This window comes from Ornithodoros turicata, chromosome 6 (assembly GCF_037126465.1).
Source record: "Ornithodoros turicata isolate Travis chromosome 6, ASM3712646v1, whole genome shotgun sequence".
Classification (NCBI taxonomy): domain Eukaryota; kingdom Metazoa; phylum Arthropoda; class Arachnida; order Ixodida; family Argasidae; genus Ornithodoros; species Ornithodoros turicata.
This window is the reverse complement of record NC_088206.1, coordinates 68,038,620-68,059,525: the sequence shown is the minus strand read 5'-3', so window position 1 is coordinate 68,059,525 and position 20,906 is coordinate 68,038,620. Positions and strand designations below refer to the sequence as shown.

Below are 20,906 nucleotides of genomic sequence, written 5' to 3'. Positions count from 1 at the left end.
TTTTATGCTCTGATGTACACAAGAACGCGCAAGTGACATCAGTAACGGCAGAACACCAGTACAGTCGAACTCCTTTACAACGAAACTCGGGGGACAACAACAACAAAAAAAAAAAAAAATTCAGTAAAGGTATTTTTGTTAAAAAGGATGTCCATTATTGGACCTATAGGGCTCCAGCGGGACCGCAAAAAAAATTGCTGTAGTGGTATTTTCGTTAAAAAGGTGTTCGCTATAAAAGAGTTTGACTGTATAAGTAAAATCAGACACTTGTGGAAACTCATATCCCCATTTTTTCTTTATGAAATCACCGTCAATGGCAACGTGCCCTTCCTATATTTTATTTTCCAACCTAATCACCTAGTCAATCCAATCGCCGGCAGCTAGTAAAATATAGTCTACGAGGTAGTTGAGCTGCCCCTGACTATTGTCAAGGGCTTATATATGCCTTATACTCAGGAGTGCAACATTTCTGCTTCCACTGTCATGTCACTCGTCGTTCATCCAAAAACCATGAACGTCCTTCCAGAGATCCATGACGTCACTTCCTGCAGTCCTCTTCTCGATCCAGTCATTCATTCGCTTCACCTGATCGGCATTAAAATGATTCTTCCAATCACCAATAATACCCTTGCGCACGAAGTCTCCATAAACAGGCTTTAAAATCACATCTCCGCACGTTTCTAGCGAACGCTGCGCCCATCCTGGCAAGGATTCCATCGGTATACTTGTGTACTTGTCGGCTAAGCCTCTCATCAAGGGGTTCATTATTCTTTGCATGTTTTCGAAGGACGTTACCTCAACTATTCGCTCCATCAGTCCTGGATCTTTTCGCAGTTGTGCACCGTAATCCTCACCAAGAAAATCTGCTACTTTCTGAATGGCTGCTCTGGTGTCCTTCTTCAGCCCTTCATAAGTCAAGAACAAGACGTTCGGGTCGTTCCGGTGTGGGTACCAGGACAACAAGTGGTCGAAGTAGTCTCCAAAATCGACCTTGCCATCGAGGAAATATTGGAAGAGTTCTTCGAATGTGCCATGTTCAAAATCGTACATTGGAAACAGTTTAACGTGGTGATAGTAAGCCACGCAGCAGTCGAAAGGATTCCGGGCTGTGTAGATGTATTTGGCGTGCTTCGAGTAAGGCATCTTGTGGAACGGCAAATGGTTCTTCACTGCAGCAGGACGAGGTAGGTTCTCGAAGGCTGCGTTCCCCATGAACTCGAGGAACGGAGTCTTAGCTATGAGCTCATCCTCGGATTCCGGTGGTACCCCGTTGCTGAAGATGTGGTAGACGATGTGCTGCGTCCATGTGGTGCCGCATTTCGGATAGGTCGTGATGAATACGTCATCTGGGCACGGCTTGTAGTTGAAGGCTTCGCGGACGCTTTGTTCGTGGAAGTGCTTTCCAAGAAACAGGCCATCCACGTTATGGTAGCGATGGCGTGACATAGTTTCCTGCAGAGCCCCACGACGGTCTCAGCCACTCTTTCCTGTCTGGTATGAAGACGCTTAGCACCTGTTGAAAGAAGAGCGGATGTTTCGTTATGCGTGGTTTATGTAGGGCAAGCATACTGAAAGCGCAGCGCCGTCTAGGCGGGGGAGCACGTTGAAAAACAACAACAAGTTTATTATGAACTGTTGAAAACAGTTTAACGCTCAAGCCAGATAGCAGCAGAGCACACGTGCCCTGTGTTCACTCCCCATGCAGCACAATGTACTGAAAGTCGGGTGCAATAGGGGTGGACGGCATGTATCTTATCAATGTTCTTTCAATTCACCAGTCTGTTCAACGCCTTCCACCCACCCGTCCACCCCTATTACACTCGACTTTCAGTACATTTTGCTGCTCGTGTCCATCAGATCGATTTCCTCCTTTCAGGCTTGTGCTAGCTGCAGAAGCGCTGAGTGTGAGGCTGGCTGGGGGGGAAAACGGTGTGGAATAGTCATGCTAAAAACACGTTGGCATGCAATCTGTACGAAGCAGCATTCTGCAACTTGTGCATATCAGTTATCAGGGAACCAAGTGATACAAACGATAAGTTAATGAAAAGAAGAAAAAAAAAAGAGAAACAAAAAATGAAAAATAAGGACGGCAACCCCTACTCCTCCCTTGTCTTGTGTTTCCCTTTTGTGTCTCCCTTGTCGTGTGTCCTTGTGGATCTATACCACCAGGGCCTCGCCTCCTATCATAACTATTCTTTCGAAATAATTCAGATTCAACTAGCCGGCTAGTGACACTGAATGTGAGACGTGCTTCGCTAGAATACGCAGACGACTGTCTGTTTGCAAACGGTCTACGTCACAACGCCAGATGTCACGACCCGCCGCTGGCAAAAGAATGCCACGTGCGCTGTCAGGCGCTGATCACATGAGCTGTTTTCACGGTTGTTTCCGATGATGGATGCCATTGCGCGAAGCAAACAAGAAGGAAACCTTCATGTGTGAGGCAGATACTACCCTGACCTCACCTCAAAAAATGCGAAAACCACAAAGTTTCACGACGGCAACACGAACGTGCACTAATTTTGCCAACGATGAACTCTTTCCCAATCTCATGATATCTGTATGTGACGTGCCGCGGCGGAGTGATCTATAAGGTTACATTTTAGAAGTCGCATCGCACAGGCGTATGGTGACTAACAATTTGCAGAGTACGAGCTATACGCATACATTGTTTCAAGTAAGGAATGTTGCGACCGATAGTACTTAGGTCTACTATACTTAGGCTGTGTTCGTTTATTGGACTGGAGCAACTCGAGAGCCGAGAGAGTCGAATCTTGCAGGGCGAAAATGGCCTGGTGAGGCCCTCGTGACGTCATCGCCCTAGCAGAGACTCCCGTTCAAAAATTCGAGGAATCAACACTACAAGATCTGGAGGGTCGACTCCCAGCGACTCTCTTCTCGATGCCAGTCGCTGGAGTCGGTGACGTACGATGACACTCACACGTCACGACTCTGACTCTCGGGTCGCGCGAGTTGAATAAACCAACACTTGTCTGGACAGTGAAATAATCGAAATTCTCATCCGGTTCTAGTGTTTGCCTTATGCGATACATATGCCTCGTCGATACCCTGTCCCATATCGTCCAACCCACAACTGTGCGCTTATACTTCCAGCCCCCCTGCCGGCCTATTAGGCTGACTGTTCTTAACGTCAACATGAAGGTATATGGTACTTACCAGAGCCAGACGCAGCGTTGTTCGATGATTGAGACGCTTGTCCCTCGGCAAAGACGTCCGTTCTCTTTCGAGTCGAGACAAACACTAGCTTTATTAACAACTAACATCTTTACAGCGAAAGAGAGAAAAGATCGATGCCCGTATTCACCAAGCGCATGGAGGAAGCGACTTAAAGCGAACCAGGCGACTTAAACGTTTAGTGACGTCGGGTTTAAATCGATCACCTGGTTGTTTCCGGCTGTGAAGAACGGTTGACCACAACGCATGCGTATTATTCGCATTGTCACGAGATGGTTGAGAAAGTAGCAGACGGCAGAAGGATTGCGAAGAGGACAGCTCCCGTCGTTTTTTGGCCATGAGCTCAGGCGGCGCGCTGGACGGTGTGTGGGTATACTCGGCGCTTAGGCCAGAGAAAGGCCTAACCGCCGACTACCCACCCCCCTGTCCCGCAACCACCTGTAGCAACGCCAGCGCCGCCGGAGCTTTTTCTTCCGTTAACAAATTAACGAACTCATAACCAAAAGACGACGGGAGCCTTCCTCTTCGCAATCCTTCTGCCGTCTGCTACTTTCTTCATCCCCTCAACCATCTCGTGTCAATGTGAATAATACGCATGCGTTGTGGTCAACCGTTCTTCACAGCCGGAAAGACCAGGTGATCGATTTAAACCCGACGTCATAAACAATGGTTTAAGTCGCTTGGTCGCCTTAAGTCGCTTCCTCCATGCGCTTGGTGAATACGGGCATAGATCTTTTCCGTCTTTCGCTGTAAAGATGCTAGTTGTTTCAGAATAAAGCTAGTGTTTGTTTCAACTCTAAAGAGAACGGACGTCTCTGCCAAGGGACAAGCGTCTGAATCATCGAAGAACGCTGCGTCCGGCTCTGGTAGGTACCATACCTTCATGTTGACGTTAAGAACAGTCAGCCTAATAAGCCAGCACGGGAGCTGGAAGTATAAGTACACTGTTGTGGGTTGGACGATATAAGACGGGGAATCGACGAGGCATACACAGGGTGGATGCAGATAAAATAGCCCCACATTTTTGCACGTATGGCGTTCCCTGCGTACCGCATGAACTTCCGGTGGCGCGGGATGACGCATTTATCCGGTAGCAAACGCACAAAAAATCGTAGTAACCCAACTCCACGTAACAAAGAAGTTATTCACGCGAACGTTGCTCTCCGTGCATCCCGATTTTCCTATGCAGAAGTCAATATGGCGGTCACAGCACAGCTGCGTCTAGCTGCCGCTAGGCGTACCAGATCTCGCTTTGTTTTGTGTAGGTGGCATCCCCAGCGGTAGGCCAATGCCACTGTGCTACACTGCAATGTCCCATTGGAAATTATTGCGCAGAGTTTGGTTACCACGATTTTGTTTCTCAATTTGCACTGCAAAAAAATGCACCATCGTGCGCCGCCGGAAGTTCGTATACGGTATATGCAGGGAACGCGCTATGTGCGAAAATGTGGGGCGACTTTATCTGCACCCACCCTGTATATCGTATAAGACAAACACTGGAGCTGGATGAGTATTTCGATTATCTCAATGTTCCAGACAAGTACCCTAAGTATAGTAGACCTAAATACTATCGGTCGCAATATTACTTACTTGAAACAATGTAGACGTAGCTCGTGCTCTTCAATTTGTTACTCACAATACGCCTGTGCGATGCGAGTCCTAAAATGTAACCTAATAGATCACCCTGCCGCGGCACATCACATACAGATATCGTGAGATTGGGAAAGAGTAGAACACACGTTTGTGCTGCCGTCGGGAAACTTTATGTGTTTCGCGTTTGTGAGGTGAGGACAGGACTTCAGTATAAAAGAAGAGCAACAACAACAACAACAACAACCACAGATGATGACGATGAGATCGGTTGTTTCACCGCGGTGGTGTGGTACATTACATGGAGATGGTGAAGGAAGGATGAAAATACGAGAAAGAGAGCTTCACCGCATAACATGCCCAGCTACTACCAGAACTGCCACGGCGTTAAATGGTGCACGGCGATATCTTCGCCTGTCTTCAGACACCGCGTTATAGCAACCAACAACTTTACTTTTAAGATGACGAATGGGGAGTTTCACCGCCAGGGGGCGGTACTATACCCCACTACTGGTGGCGATCCGCATACAATAATATACTACACGTATTTGAGATTCACGATGAGTTGTTTTTGTGCTCTGATGTACGCAAGAATGCGCAAGTGACAGCAGTAACGACAGAACACCAGTAAGTTAAATCAGACACTTGTGGAAACTCATATCCCCATTTTTTCTATATGAAATTACCATCAATGGCCACGTACCCTTCCTATATTTTATTTCCAACCCAATCACCTAGTCAATCCAATCGCCGGCAGCTAGTCAAATATAGTCTACGAGGTAGTTGAGCTGCACCTGACTATTGTCAAGGATTATATATACCTTATACTCGGGAGTGCAACATTTCTGGTTCCAATGTCATGTCACGCGCCGTTCATCCAAGAACCGTGAACGTCCTTCCAGAGATCCATGACGTCGCTTCCTGCAGTCCTCTTCTTGATCCAGTCATTCATTCGCTTCACCTGATCGGCATTAAAATGATTCTTCCAATCGCCAATAATACCCTTGCGCACGAAGTCTCCAAAAACAGGCTTTAAAATCACATCTCCGCACGTTTCTAGCGAACGCTGCGCCCATCCTGGCAAGGATTCCACCGGTATACTTGTGTACTTGTCGGCTAAGCCTCTCATCAAGGGGTTCATTATCCTTTGCATGTTTTCGAAGGACGTTACCTCAACTATTCGCTCCCTCAGTCCTGGATCTTTTCGCAGTTGTGCACCGTAATCCTCACCAAGAAAATCTGCTACTTTCTGAATGGCTGCTCTGATGTCCTTCTTCAGGCCTTCATAAGTCAAGAACAAGACGTTCGGGTCGTTCCGGTGTGGGTACCAGGACAACAAGTGGTCGAAGTAGTCTCCAAAATCGACTTTGCCATCGAGGAAATACTGGAAGAGCTCTTCGAATGTGCCATGTTCAAAATCGTACATTGGAAACAGTTTAACGTGGTGGTAGTAAGCCACGCAGCAGTCGAAAGGATTCCGGGCTGTGTAGATGTATTTGACGTGCTTTGAGTAAGGCATCTTGTGGAACGGCAAATGGTTCTTCACTGCAGCAGGACGAGGTAGGTTCTCGAAGGCTGCGTTCCCCATGAACTCGAGGAACGGAGTCTTAGCTATGAGCTCATCCTCGGATTCCGGTGGTACCCCGTTGCTGAAGATGTGGTAGACGATGTGCTGCGTCCATGTGGTGCCGCATTTCGGATAGGTCGTGATGAATACGTCATCTGGGCACGGCTTGTAGTTGAAGGCTTCCCGGACGCTTTGTTCGTGGAAGTGCTTTCCCAGAAACAGGCCATCCACGTTATGGTAGCGATGGCGTGACATAGTTACCTGCAGAGCCCCACGACGGTCTTAGACACTCTTTCCCGTCTGGTATGAGGACGCTTAGCACCTGTTGAAACAAGAGCCGATGTTTCGATACGTGTGGTTTATGTAGGGCAGGTACGGTGCTGGACAAAAGTTTACGGAACACGCTTCGGTGCATTCCATCCTCGGAGTGACATGCTAGCAGCGAATAGTACCGTACAGACTTACGAACCGGTGACCGGGTTATCTACCCGCATTTCTGCAAGCGTGTATTCACACGAGCGACATCCTCACGGAATATTCTAGTGGAAGAAAAAGCGAAAAGACTGCTCACAGAGCCGAAGTTCCGTCCCGTGTTATGTTGAGCATTCACAATGTGGGGAATATCGGGAGTGGCGTACTGCGCATTTAGCAGACGACACTTAGCAGACGACACCGTCAGCGTGTTTTGCTGTCGTCTGCTACGGAATACCTTGTGGCTGTGTAGCAAGATATTACCCACGGTTAGCAATGTACGGGAAGACAGGTCGTTGAGCGTTCGCGCTCACGTGACAGCAGAAAGCTATGACGCTTTTCGCATCTTCCGCTTCTTGGGGAATGTCGCTCGTGTGAATACGCAGTAAGCCTATACGGTCCCATTCGCTGCTAGCGTGTTACTCTGAAGAAGGAATTCGTTGGCGGTGCGTGTTCCGTAAACTTTTGTTCAGCACTGTACAAACAGGGTTTATGTGTGCTCATATTGGGGACTAGATTATATTAGACTTCAGGGAAGCTTGGACTAAATGCGCGTTTATGCGAAGCTTGGAGTCTGTTTGCGGTACTGTGGAGTAAATTTTACGGCCGGGGGACACTAAATAGGGACTAATTTCAATCTGAGGGCTTAGAAGCTGTAATGGCTCCCCAATGTATTCCCTTTTCCCTTAGAGTGTGGGGTATGATATAACAGTGAGTTTCAGTGCATCGTACGCGATGTTTGTAGATGAGAATCCAACAAAAGGAACGCAGAACTTTCTTCAAGTTGCTTTCACAAAGTTACCTATAGAAAATTAACGAGTTCCTCAAGAAGTTACCGGAGCTCAAAAGCAACGACTTAAGTTAACACTTACGAAAAAAAAAAAAAAAAAAACAGCGCAGAAACGGAATGTGAAGTATAGACAAACAAAGCAGTGACTAAGAACTGCGGTTTATTGGGCAGGAATGAAAGCATCAGGAACAAGTTAGCGGTTGACATACCGGCCCTCCTGGGAAAGGAAGTTAATAAGAAGCACGCTCACACTGTTATCACGTCTGTTATGAATCTGAACAGCTTCGATGATTGCCCTGGCCCCCTTTATCCCGATATCGTCCTAACACTCGTGTGCCTTTAAGCATAGGACGGCATCCGCGGTCACGGCAATTAATGGCTAGGTTGCTCCCCGCGTGTGCATAGTGAGTGACCTGGCGTGCTCCCGGAGTCCGTCATTTACACATCGTCCTGTTTGGCCCACATACGTCTTTTCCACAGGAAAGGCTTATCTCATATACAACATTACATCGGCACTGCGGTTGAATTGAGTTGATGAGAAAGAAGAAGAAGAAGAAAAAAAAAAGGAGAAATAGGCACTCATTACGAGAGCCGGCTACTCCAGATCATCACAGAAAAGATAAATGACTATCTACGATAAAACCAATGAGTGACAAAGACACTCAGTCAGTCACTCACACACACTGTCAGTCACACTGTCCACCAACTTGGAGTCTTCGCAAAATCGCACAAACGCCTGCATGGCATGGAACTGACGGTCGGGTGTCCAAGGGCCCAGAACCGTAACAATCGGCACTGGACATAAGGTTTTGCATGTTTCGTCCCGCAGACCGATAGAGAAGGTCCTTCCAGGTTTACTCGCAAGCACGGTCACAAGTTGGTATCTCAACCACTAACTTGTTCCTGATGTTTTCATTCCTTCCCAATAAACCGCAGCTGTTAGTCAGCGCTTCGTTGTCTACTTCACGTCCCGTTACTGCGCTGTTCTTTTTTTTTTTTTGTGTGTGTGTCAGTATGTATCATCTCGCCCACACCGTTGCTTTCATTACAGTACCGAGTTACCCCCCGCACTGGTATTTAGGTCTACACTACTTAGGGTACCTGTCCGGACAGCGAAATAATCGAAATACTCACCCAGCTCCAGCCCTTATTGTCTTGTCCGTTACGTCGTTTGCCCGTCTTATATCGTCCAGCCTGCAGCAGTGCACTTATACTTACACCACCCGTGCCGGCCTCTTAGGCTGACTGTTCTTAACGTCAACATGAAGGTATGGTACTTACCAGAACCAGCCGCAGCGTTGTTCGATGATTCTGACGCTTGTCCCTCGGCAAAGACGTCCGTCCTCGTTAGAGTCCAGACAAACACTACTTTATTCTAAAACAACCAACATGTTTACAGTAAAAGAGGGAAAAGATATCGAGCGTTCGCCCCCCCCAGAGGATCCGGGATCTTTACTCGCTTTCGGGTCCCCCACACCCTGCTGACAGACTTCACGCTGCGCTGTCCTCGGGGCCCCTATACTGAACATCACGGAGCTGGACCACTTCGTGGAACATTTCCACGGCAGATTGTAGATCGGTTGTTGTAGACGCTGTCCTCTGAGTACGACGTTGTTCAGCGGCTTCCTAAAGCCCCGTATTTATCGTGCGCCATCTATTCACAAGGGAAGTAAGTTTGAAGGAGCGCCGTTCATCTTCTGATGACGGACGTGAAATATATGAACCAGACGACCTGTCTATTTTTTACCGAATGAAAAATGTGGCGCCTATTTCAGCATATTCACTGGGCAGAGCAACACAGACGAGCGTCAACGATGATCAATTGCTAAGACTTAGTGACTACACATTGTGGGACGGGATAATGCATTTGGGTCACCAAAGACGGGCATGTTGTTTTGCATGTTCTTTGTCTGCATGTTGTTTGCGTGCCGAGGCGGCCATGACAATGTTACACTTTGTTGTTGTTAAGTACAGGTGTCGTTCACGTAACACAGTCAATCATTGTCATCATTATCAACATGGGAATGAATGTACGCGAATGAATGGAAATGAATGTCATCGCTTCTTCATCCGTGGCGGACACACCATTTGCCAAGGTTGGGAATTTAAATCTTACCGAGTACTGTGATAGTGCAGATATGGTTTTATGCTGCCTCGTCATGATAACTTTCTCGGGAGACCTCAAGCAATATATATGTGAGCACAGGTGTAACGTCCCTCGTCAGTGAAACATACATAATTAATTAATAGCGTCCCTAGGATTCCGTTAGTCGCGAAAAAACGCGAAGACTAACGCGGATTTTAATTTGGGTCACGGCAAAATGCGGATTGGGCATTTCGAAACGGAATAGCACACGCTGTTTTGGGGAGCTGAAAGACGTGAAGTTTCTTTCTCCTTGGGTACGAGAGTAGTACTGTCTACAGTGAACCCTCGTTAATATGACCCCCGATAATCTGACATACGCGGTTTACGACCATACTCCTACCTAGGGAACAATGCAGTGAAACCTCTGCAAATCCCCCCGTTAATATGACATTTCCGCATTATGACCAAAACTTTCGGGAACGAGCATGGTCATAATAACGAGGGTTCACTGTATACTCCGCCATTAATCTTAGAAAATTTGCCCGCTGTTGTTTCCGGTGAATCGTAGCAGCTAATATACCTTTTTTAGAAAGCAAGCGCCACCTGTAGCACGCAAGGGCTCATGGGAGGGCTCATGGGAACAAGGGCTCATGGGACGGGACGGCCAGAGGCGGAGGTAGAGGAAGAACAACATCACTCCCGGTTGTGCGCAGCAGCATCGTCAGCCCCGGGCAAGCCATAACCGTAGCAGACGGCAGAGCAGTGTCCCTGAAAATTCCCATGCTGCTTTGCGCCGCGCGCTTGGTGGCGCGCGCATCTTTTAAAAATCGTCTATTGTAAACTCGAAAGAGAACAACAGCGATGCCCATCTTTCAAGACCTAGCTCGCAGATTCCAGGCAAGTTTTATTGCGAGGAACGTCAATGTAACATTCCAGTGTGAGCAGTCGCGTGGAATGTTGCGACAGGCCAGGACCGGGGGCGCCACCATCACTGTGTTATTTTAGTCGCGGGTGTCACGGATGTACGTTTTGTCGCGGTGCAGTTCGGGCGTTTTTTACTACCGAGAGCTAGGAATCCCGATTTAGTTAATCTAGAAGGGGAGATACTACTAGAATGGGAGCATTAGTATATTCGTCGGATGACGATTACGTCTCCCTTTTTATTTTCCAATCCAATCCAATCCAATCCAATCCAAACCCAGACGCCTCCATGGTGGCGTCGATGAAAAGGCCCCTTTGCGAGGTACAGTAAGCATAGGTTGCGTTCGTAGGTCGTACGCCACCCCAATTGTACGAATAGGTTGCGTTCGAGTAGAAGTAGCTGCGTTTTGGAGCTTGGTGACCCCCGAATATAATCAGCACGAGCTAATCTGCTTCCACCTTCTTGCAGTGTTTTTATTGGAAGGACAGAGGGTCTCGGGCAGATACGCTATGTTAGCATACGTGAGGCCGACAACGGCAAGCCCTATCACCACCACCACCACCACCACCACCGCTATGTTAGACTGTGAAAAATCTTAACCGGAGGGGACTTCGGATGTGGAGGAATTCGAAACTCTCTTACAATCACAAGGGGGTCGTGGCTTAATAGTCAAAATTAATGTCCTTCCAGAGGTCCATGACGTCACTACCTGCAGTGTTCTTCTTGATCCACTCCTTCATCCTTTCGGCTTGCAGTGGCGTAAAATCGTCCCTCCAACGTCCGACCTCCCCCTTGCGCACGAAGTCGCCTTGCGACGGCTTCAGTATCTCTTCTCCACACGACCGGACCATACGTTGCATCCAGAGCGGCATCGCTTCCACGGGAATGCCACGGAACCTTCCCGCAAAATCTCGCATAATTGGATTGACCACTTTCTGCATGTTTTCAAACGATGTCAGATCAACTATCCTTTCCAACGCGGAAGGATCTCGACGTAGTACCTCGCCGTACTCATCTCCCAGGAAGTCAGCGATCTTCTGAATCGAAGACCTGATGTCCCACTTGAGTTCCTCGTACGTCAAGAACAAAACGTTAGGGTCGTCTCTATGAGGGTACCAGGACAGGAGATGGTCAAAGTAGTTTCCGAATGGTACTTCGCCTTTGAGGAAGTTCTCAAAGAAATCGTCAAAGGAACCGTTTTCGTAATGCAGAGTCGTGATCATGCGGACATGATAGAAGAAGGAAACGCAACAGTCGTAAGGGTTTCTGGTGATGTACACGTATTTAGCTTCAGCGGAGTACGGTTGCTTGTTGAAGGGGAGGTGTGTCTTTATGGCAGCTGGCCGTGGAAGGTTCTCCACGCCTTCTTGTCCTTTCATCTCGAAGAAGGGCGTCTTCGATTGGAACTCTTCAGGGTCTTCCGATGGAGTCCCCTTGCTGAAGATGTGGTACACGATGTGCTGCATCCAGGTTGTGCCGCATTTTGGGTAAGACACGATGAAGACGTCTTCCGGACGAGCTTCGTAAGCGAGGGCTTCACGAATGCTTTCGGCAGGGAACAGCTTTGGGACGAACAATCCGTCCACCGTGTGGTAACCATCACGTGACATTGGTTCTGGTGCTGCTGAAAAGTAACATATGTGTGGGCATTGGTGATGGAAAAATATCGATTTTTTTTCGATATCGTTAAATATCAACATCGTAAAAAAATAATCAATGAAATCGATTAAAATATCGATATTTATATCGACGAATTATCGATATATATATATATATATATATATGCTGAAGGAAATGGGTTCGGGCGACCGCCCAATGTAACACAGTGAACCCTCGTTAATATGACCCCCGATAATCTGACATACGCGCTTTACAACCACACTCTTGGGGAACAATGTTGTGCAAGCCCTGCAAATCTCCCCCGTTAATATGACAATTCCGCGTTATGACCAAAATTTTCGGGAACGACCATGGTCATAATAACGAGGGTTCACTAGGTACTAGAAAAAACGAAAGGCAGACAACGAAGGTATAGGAAGTAAGAAAATGGGGCGAAAAGTTATTTATTTACATGTGAAAATTTAACGGACACTTCGACGTTGCGGGGGAAGCTCCGCCTTCGTCAGGAATAAGTGGTGACAAGGTTACAGGATATAAATATCGTTGTTTGAAAAGCCGTCACTTCATTGTTTGAACAATTGAAAAAAGTTGCCCTCGTTCTATTACGTTTTATTATCTTCCATGTGTATTACCGCTGAGGCACGTGATGAAGATGGTGGTGGGTGGTGGTGGGTGGTGAAAGGGCTTGCCGTTGTCGGCCTCACAGAGGTGGGCAACATCACGACTGACGTGATGAAGACGGTGACGAACAACGTGCACGAGGAGGACCAATGAGGATACATCCTCAATTATCGTAATAGGAAGATTGGGGAATAAGTAGTGCAAGAAATTAGGTGAATGCAGAGGATGTCTCCCTCTTCCCGATCCGAACCACCTTGCCTGCCTCCTCCTCCTTTGTTCCTCGAAGAATGGATGTTTACGAATACAGGGCCATGCGAGCAACACAAAATCATCTGTTTCGACCGCCGTGTATACGTTGCGCGCTCGGTGAACGCGTTCTGCACACTCCAATGCGTCGTTCTGCATGAAATGCAGCCCTAGACGATCCACGAAGTTTTAGAAAGTAACAAAGTTTTCCTCTAACGTGCATCACATCTTTACAGGAAATATCGGCATCGTGTTGCAAAACCAAATCAAGAGGGAGAGAGGGAAAAACCAGTTAAGTTTGGTTAATAAACTCGTTGATCCGTTCCTTTCATATCTTGTCCACGTGCAGAAGCCGCCGAATTACTAATATTTCTATCAGCATGCATATCGATATCTATAACGATGTGATACGTAATAATATCTATATCGATGATATAGCAAAATGCAAAAATATCGACATTTTCGGTATCGTTATATATCAACATCGTAAAAAAAAATCGATTAAATCGATTAAAATATCGATATTTATATCGATAAATTATCGATATGTATATCTCGGATATAAAAGTATAATAATAAGACGTGGACGACAGATTACAGGAAAGTTAACAAAAACTATAACTTAAAAACCCGAGATTAGGGGAAAAAAAAAAGAAAAAAACGACAACACAGACCTAGTCTCGGGTTTTTAAGTTATGGATCTATACCACCAGCTCGCTTGCTACCTCTCTATCCTCTCATTATCCAATCGCAGGCTTAAAATATCGATAATATCGGTAGGAATATCGATAGCATTCCATCCCTAGTGAACATGCCCCCCCCCCCCCCCCCCATGTGCAAATGCATCGTTGTTTCAGTACATGACAAGATCTGAACTTATGTTATGGATGGTGATTGATCAGCGATACACTGCTCAAGGGAGAAGGCACACAGCGCTTTTTTCTATTTCGTGTTAGCGCCGCGAAGCAACTGTAGCTATGAGCGGCGTGCAGACGTCGACAGCTGGAGAGAGGACAGCAGGAAGGAGCGGGGGATAGGGGGGTTAGTATGCGTCCTAGGCCGACTTCAGGGGGAACTCTGCGGACATTCATATGGAAAGTCGCACACAGCGGTATAGTCCTGTGTGTTCTCTTTTTGGTCTGGGTCTCACTGAACAACCAATCGTGTTGCGTGACAAGTACTAGAAATCGCGACTGTCCCCGCAGTGTGGAGTTGGGGCTCAGATGTTATACATCGGAAAAAGAAATTAATGTATACGGTCCATGGACAATAGGATCACTCCGCTCACAGATGTGTGGAAGTCGCCATAGCAAAGAGAGAGATAGAGATAGATCTGATATAATAGAGGGTGCCTGAATCAACGACAAACAGTTTTTCAAGGCGGGATTGGTGGTCACCTTCGAGGTTACACGTCCTTTTTTTTTATCTCTTTTGACAATTATTCCTAGCACAACGTTGTAGAACGCGTTATTCTTTATTGATGCAGGCACTAAGGTGCAAAGGATGCCTTTTCTTTCGAGAGTTCTTCCTAGCACAATGTTGCAAAGCGCGTTATTCTTTAGTTAGACGGGCACTAAGGTGCAAAAGATCCTGTTTCTTTCGACACTTGTTCCTAGCGCAACGTTTTAGATTTAACTTTATCGAAATCTTTAATTAGGCCTGCACTACGGTGCAAAGGATGCCGTTTCTTTGGACAGTTCTTCCTAGAACAACGTTGTAAAGCGCGTTATTCTTTAATTAGACGGGCACTAAGGTGCAAAAGATCCTGTTTTTTTTCGCACTTGTTCCTAGCACAACGTTGTAAATTTTATTTTTATCGAAATCTTTAATTAGGCCTGCACTAAGGTGCAAAAGATGCCGTTTCTTTGGACTTTGGTTTCTTTCCTAGCAGAACGTTGTAAAGCGCATTATTCTTTAATTAGGCGAACACTAAGGTGCAAAAGATTGTTTCTTTTTCCAGTTCTTCCTAGAAGAACGTTGTAAAGCGCGTTATTCTTTAATTAGGCGGGCACTAAGGTGCAAAAGATTGTTTCTTTCTCCAGTTGTTCCTATCCCCACGTCGTAAAGCGCGTTATCCTTTAATTAGGCGGGCGCTAAGGTGCAAAAGATGCTGTTTCTTTCGACAGTTCTCCCTCAACGTTGTAAAGCGCGTTATCCTTTAATTAGGCGGGCACTAATGTGCGAAAGATTCTGTTTCTTTCGACAGTTGTTCCTAACACAATTTGTGTATCCTGCTCTATCCAATGTACCCCAGACTGCTGCGACTGTAATTGCAATGATGCAACGGTTTCGCTGCCACTCTTTTAGTTGAGAGGCTCCGGCCATTTTCTGTGACTACAATGCGAAAAGGCCACTGTAAAATATGTGGCAGTCAGCATTACATCAATATTACTGTGCCGCTACACTAATACGGGCTTCCGAATTGTATACAGCCAATTGTACAGATTAGATTATAGGAGAAAAGAAAGACGTAAAATTTGGGAATATTCTAAGCGCACCGAACATTACGCCAATGACTCTACAGAGAGCCCCCCCCCCCCCCCCAAAAAAAAGCGACGCCCTTAGAAACCGTTGTACAGAGTACGGTCTGTTGTTGACTGCCGTATGGGGGACCTGCAATAACTCTCGCAATTATCAGAGAACCCTGAATGCTTTTTCGTTGCCCCCATTGTTACAGTAATCCCAGAAAAATATCATGGCAAACCACCCACCTTTGATGTAGCGGTTATACAGCTCACGTGTACTGACGGTTTCCAGGTCATCAGACACAGCTGGAACAGTTCCAAGGAGGCCGATTATGACACCCACTCGATGGTGGAGCGCCTCATTGTGGGGAATGATGCAAGCTTTCCAACCAAACAACATAACAAGCAAAATAAAAGAAAGACACAAAACAGCAAAACAAAACTCAATCAATGTAAAGGTGATGTAAGAGGGCAAATGTAAATGGAGCTAAATGATTTGAAATTGAACTAGTCGAAGGTAATGAACGGTAAGAGGTAAGAGCAATTGAAAGTAATGAGAGGTAATTAAGGGCAATTAAAGTAAGAAAGCTCCGTTTAAACGTAATGAATGTATATGTGATGATCATGATCATTGATTTTTTTTGGCGCAAAAGGAATGTATTTGCAATGGAGATACATGAAATTAAAGATTACTGAAGGTAATTAAATGTAATTAAAGGTAATTCACGTCATTTAAAGGGGAATTTAGAGTAATTGAAGTAAACGTAATTAAAGTGGATTAAATGAAATTCAAGAGCACCTCCGGTATCCTGCGGTTACCACCGGTAATTAAAGGGTAATTGAAAGTAATTGAGGCTAATTAAAGGTTAAGTAAATGGACTTACATATAGTAATCGAAAGTGTCGAACCAGAGTCAAGTATAGACCGGAAGTGGAGAACGGGAAGTGGAGAACCGGAAGTTAGGTTTAGACCGGAAGTGCATACCCGTAAGTCAAGTATGGACTGGGAAAGGCGTTTAATGCCAATACATTTACCTCTAAATCGCCACTGTATTTTTTTAGTCGTGGGTGTCACGGATGTACGTTTGGTAACGGCGAAGTTCAGGGGCTCTTTACTACGGAAACCTAGGAATCCCGAGATGGTTTATCGAGAAGCGGAGCGACAAACGGTGTGTACTATAGTATATTCGTCGGATGACCGATTAGGTCTCCCTTTTTTATTTTCCAATCCAATCCAGTCCAATCCAAATGATGATAGGGATATAATGATGATAGATGATATAATCGATGAAAAGGCCCCTTCGCGAGGTACAGTAAGCATAGAGTAGAGTAGAAGTAGCTGCGATTCGGTGACGTCCGAATATAAGCAGCACGAGTTAATATGCTTCCACCTTCTCGCAGTGTTTTTTATTGGAAGGACAGGGGGTCTCGTGCAGAGGTGCTCTGTCACACTGTACAAAATCTTCGAAAGTCTCCGACAACCACAAGGAGGTCCCAGCTTAATAGTCAAAATTAATGTCCTTCCAGAGGTCCATGACGTCACTACCTGCGGTGCTCTTCTTGATCCACTCCTTCATCCTTTCGGCTTGTACTGGCGTAAAGTGATCCCTCCAACCTCCGACCTTCCCCTTGCGTACAAAGTCGCCTTGCGACGGCTTCAGTATCTCTTCTCCACACGATCGGATCATACGTTGCGTCCAGAGCGGCATCGCTTCCACGGGAATGCCACGGAACCTTCTCCCGAAATCTCGCATAATTGGATTGACCACTTTTTGCATGTTTTCAAACGATGTCAGATCAACTATCCTTTCCAACGCGGAAGGATCTCGACGTAGTACCTCGCCGTACTCATCTCCCAGGAAGTCGGCGATCTTCTGAATCGAGGACCTGACGTCCCTCTTGAGTTCCTCGTACGTCAAGAACAAAACGTTAGGGTCGTCTCGATGAGGGTACCAGGACAGGAGATAGTCAAAGTAGTTTCCGAATGGTACTTCGCCTTTGAGGAACTTCTCAAAGAAATCGTCAAAGGAACCGTTTTCGTAATGGAGAGTCAGGATCATGCGGACATGATAGAAGAAGGAAACGCAACAGTCGTAAGGGTTTCTGGTGATGTACACGTATTTAGCCTCGGCGGAGTATGGTTGCTTGTTGAAGGGGAGATGTGTCTTTATGGCAGCTGGCCGTGGAAGATTCTCCACGCCTTCTTGTCCTTTCATCTCGAAGAAGGGCGTCTTAGATTGGAACTCTTCAGGATCTTCCGACGGAGTCCCCTTGCTGAAGATGTGGTACACGATGTGCTGCATCCAGGTCGTGCCGCATTTTGGGTAAGCCACGATGAAGACGTCGTCCGGACGAGGTTCGTAAGCGAGTGCTTCACGAATGCTTTCGGCAGGGAACAGCTTTGGGACGAATAATCCGTCCACCGTGTGGTAATGATCACGTGACATTGGTCCTGGGGGCTGCTGAAAAGCAATGCATACATGTGTGGACATTCAAATGCGTCGTTCTTTCAATACGTGACAAGATCTAAGCAGTGTTATGGATGGCTGATTGATCAGCGACACCCAGATCAAGGGAGAGAGCATACAGGCGGTGTAGTCCTGTGTACTCTCTCTCTCTTTCTTTACCCTGGGTGTCACTGATCAACCAATCGAGTTGCGTAACAAGTACTAGAAATTGCGACTATCCCCGTAGTGTGCAGTTTGAGCCTCAGGTGGAATAGCTAAAAAAAAAGCTAATCGTAGACTCACTTCACTACGTGACGTCATAACGATGCGGCGGCGCTACTGTCCGGTTTGGTACAAAGCCGTATATTAAAAGGGAGTCTGGCCATTGGGAGGAGTCACAAAAAGAGGCTCGACCTGTCAATCACAGTTTCGCTCCTCTGATTGGTTTGCTTTTTACCAAGGGGGTCGCCATGACACCATACTGCCACCCAAAATGGCGACGAAAACAAGCACAGTGAAGCGGGGATTTCGTGACAAAAAATTTTCACAGACTAACCTGATTTTACGCTGCAAATGTACATCCTAATATAAATTTCTCGGAAATCAGTTTCAACTTATGCTCATCCATTGCTATCTAACTGAAAATAATACGTTTTGTCGCCGGTGTTAGGCCTCGTGAACACGGCGATCACGACGAAATCATAACAAAAACGGCGCTGTGCTGTACAATCTTATTTTTAACAGCTGGATTTCATGGATATAAACATTCTTGCCCCTTATATTCCAACTATTCATGTACATTTGTTTAAAAATCATACCGGCAACAGAATGTGTCCCAATAGGTGGTTCTGCCGGCAGCGGTACAACGACGGAAGCAGACGACAATTCCCGACGTGCCTTACGCTCCCTAGGTGGCGCTTATCAAATTTGCGACCAACAATCAACTACTTTTGCAGATTGCGAGAGGTATCCATTTCAATCCCATCCAATCCACTTGCCACCCAAAATGGCGCCGCCCATGTTGGATATGGGGGCAATAGTGAGGATAGGCTGAGTGATAGCGCCCCATATTTGAAGACTTCATTGGTCGGAAAGCTGAAAAAGTGGGTGGAGCTTCAGGTATAGGCATGACCCATTAATGGCCAGACTCCCTTTTAATATACGGCTCTGGTTTGGTAGGCAAAAAGCACGCGATCACCGAGTCACTGGGTGTTTTCGGTCGTTATTAAAGGTATGCCACAAAGCCTATTGGTTGTGCTACGCGGTACAAAAAGGCCAATGCGCCGTACACGCCATGCGGTTTCCTCCCCCCTTTTGCCCCCCCAGCGAACCCTGCTCTACGCGCATGCGCAGATGCGCCCGAGACCGAAACTATGGTGCAAAAGGTGCTGTTTCTCTGGACAATTCTTCCTCGCACAATGTTGTAAAGCGCGTTATGCTTTAATTAAGCGAGCACTATAGGTGCGATGTTGTTACCTTGACACCAACGCAAAAGGAACGACATCTGTCCGTGACATCATTCGTCATTTATGAGCTAAAGAAAACCGCTTTCTCTCTGTCTCCCTTTGAGAAGGTCCACAGTGCGGAGTGGCCTCCCATTGGTTCCCTCAAACGATTTGTCCAATAATCGCGTCCAAATCTAAAATCCCGTTCCTTTTGTGTAGGTGTAGAGGTTACGCCATCTTTCATTCCGCAAGGACAAATTTTTTAATGGCATCTGGCATTGGTTCCACTCCTACAGTGGAAATTCTCCACACTTCAGCATCAAAATATAAGCCAATCCGAGACAAGCCGAGGAGCTGTGGCTACATTGGCAGATACATAAACGTTCTTCGTTGTGCATTTCAACACAGAGGACTTATAATACTTTGACTTGCGAAGCCTAAGGTCTGACTGTATCGAGGTGCTCTGGACCATAGGGTACAGAGAGTACCAAACGAGGTTTTGCAATATTGCTGAAAGATGTAGCTACCTTGCTGTGATGCTTCACATTGAACGACCAGTGATTTTTTTTTTTTCAACTTAAAGACAAGATAACACTTACCAGGTAAACACAGTTACCAGAACACAGAAGCAGCGAGAGCAGGCGGACGCGCTGATATTCCTCGTTAGTGTGATCTGAACACTTCGAGCCTGAGTTGAGAGCGAAATGGTCTTCCGCCTTTGTGCGTCCGTGTGTGACTGCAGATAAGAAGACCAAAAGACAATGGCCGCTTCTATTTATCGCCCTACGTCTGACCTGGAGGGTTCATCGTACACTTACAAACTCACACAATAGCCCATGGAGACAAATATCTCAAGCAAATACTGCTGGACGACTTAAGCCCCACAGGGAACTTCGCCCACAAACCTGACAACGTCCATGATTGGCTGGAGCGGACTCAGGACTCCTCCGACTCACAACGTAGTGCGCTCGTGTGACCCAAACTGTACGTTGCTTGCAGACTGGTCATGTTGCACTCTTCAGAGACGACGTACTTGCAGCAGATTGACGTGCTTTTAAAGCAAACACATAAGATATATTCGCGTTAATAAAACGTGTGAATCGGCGTCTTCGTCCGCCTGGTTCACTCCCAATGTGCGAACTACATTATGCGTTGGCGGAGGTATATCTCTGTTCTGTGACTGTAGCTCTTACGTTGTCTCTGAGTGCAGTAGCAACATCTGGCGTTAGTATGCCTGTATCCTTGTAAAGCCTCTTACTGCCACGAAGTCTATATGATAGATATATTTTTTTGCGATCTCAACCTTTGCGCCTTTCGTCATTAAACAGTCTCGAAAATAATGCAAGGCATATTGTTTCTACATTATCAAATTATTAGCTAACTATCATAAGCCCTAGTTTGTGTTGCACGATTAAAATGTCGTTAATATGTCACGTAAATTA

General features: G+C 46.4%; 4 protein-coding genes across 6 annotated transcripts; all 4 read right to left on the bottom strand.

Moving 5' to 3' along the window:
* Positions 1-322: 322 nt before the first annotated feature.
* LOC135398254 (sulfotransferase 1C2A-like) lies at positions 323-1,582 on the bottom strand. Its single transcript, XM_064629677.1, has one exon. The coding sequence runs from the start codon at positions 1,444-1,446 to the stop codon at positions 487-489; it is 960 nt and encodes a 319-aa protein (XP_064485747.1). The 5' UTR covers positions 1,447-1,582; the 3' UTR covers positions 323-486.
* A 4,065-nt stretch (positions 1,583-5,647) lies between these two features.
* Positions 5,648-6,736, bottom strand: LOC135398707 (sulfotransferase 1C2-like). Its single transcript, XM_064630092.1, has one exon. The coding sequence runs from the start codon at positions 6,605-6,607 to the stop codon at positions 5,648-5,650; it is 960 nt and encodes a 319-aa protein (XP_064486162.1). The 5' UTR covers positions 6,608-6,736.
* Positions 6,737-11,073: 4,337 nt separating this feature from the next.
* LOC135398253 (sulfotransferase 1E1-like) lies at positions 11,074-15,889 on the bottom strand. Of its 2 annotated transcripts, none has more exons than XM_064629675.1 (2): positions 15,820-15,889; positions 11,074-12,242 (listed from the first exon to the last, which is right to left on the bottom strand). In XM_064629675.1, exon 2 carries the CDS (start codon positions 12,229-12,231, stop codon positions 11,284-11,286), a length of 948 nt encoding a protein of 315 aa, XP_064485745.1. In that variant the 5' UTR covers positions 12,232-12,242; positions 15,820-15,889; the 3' UTR covers positions 11,074-11,283. The 2 variants fall into 2 exon arrangements, with proteins under 2 accessions (XP_064485745.1, XP_064485746.1); XM_064629676.1 differs by having other exon boundaries at positions 11,074-12,245; positions 15,820-15,880.
* A 1,075-nt stretch (positions 15,890-16,964) lies between these two features.
* LOC135397158 (sulfotransferase 1E1-like) lies at positions 16,965-20,200 on the bottom strand. Of its 2 annotated transcripts, none has more exons than XM_064628525.1 (2): positions 20,064-20,200; positions 16,965-18,034 (listed from the first exon to the last, which is right to left on the bottom strand). In XM_064628525.1, the coding sequence occupies exon 2, from the start codon at positions 18,017-18,019 to the stop codon at positions 17,072-17,074; it is 948 nt and encodes a 315-aa protein (XP_064484595.1). In that variant the 5' UTR covers positions 18,020-18,034; positions 20,064-20,200; the 3' UTR covers positions 16,965-17,071. The 2 variants fall into 2 exon arrangements, with proteins under 2 accessions (XP_064484595.1, XP_064484596.1); XM_064628526.1 differs by having other exon boundaries at positions 16,965-18,031.
* Between the last annotated feature and the right edge of the window lie 706 nt (positions 20,201-20,906).

Excerpts from the sequence above, each read along its gene's own strand:
- LOC135398253 (XM_064629675.1), bottom strand. The coding sequence starts at position 12,231 with ATGTCACGTGATGGTTACCACACGGTGGACGGATTGTTCGTCCCAAAG.
- LOC135398707 (XM_064630092.1), bottom strand. The coding sequence starts at position 6,607 with ATGTCACGCCATCGCTACCATAACGTGGATGGCCTGTTTCTGGGAAAG.
- LOC135398254 (XM_064629677.1), bottom strand. The coding sequence starts at position 1,446 with ATGTCACGCCATCGCTACCATAACGTGGATGGCCTGTTTCTTGGAAAG.
- LOC135397158 (XM_064628525.1), bottom strand. The coding sequence starts at position 18,019 with ATGTCACGTGATCATTACCACACGGTGGACGGATTATTCGTCCCAAAG.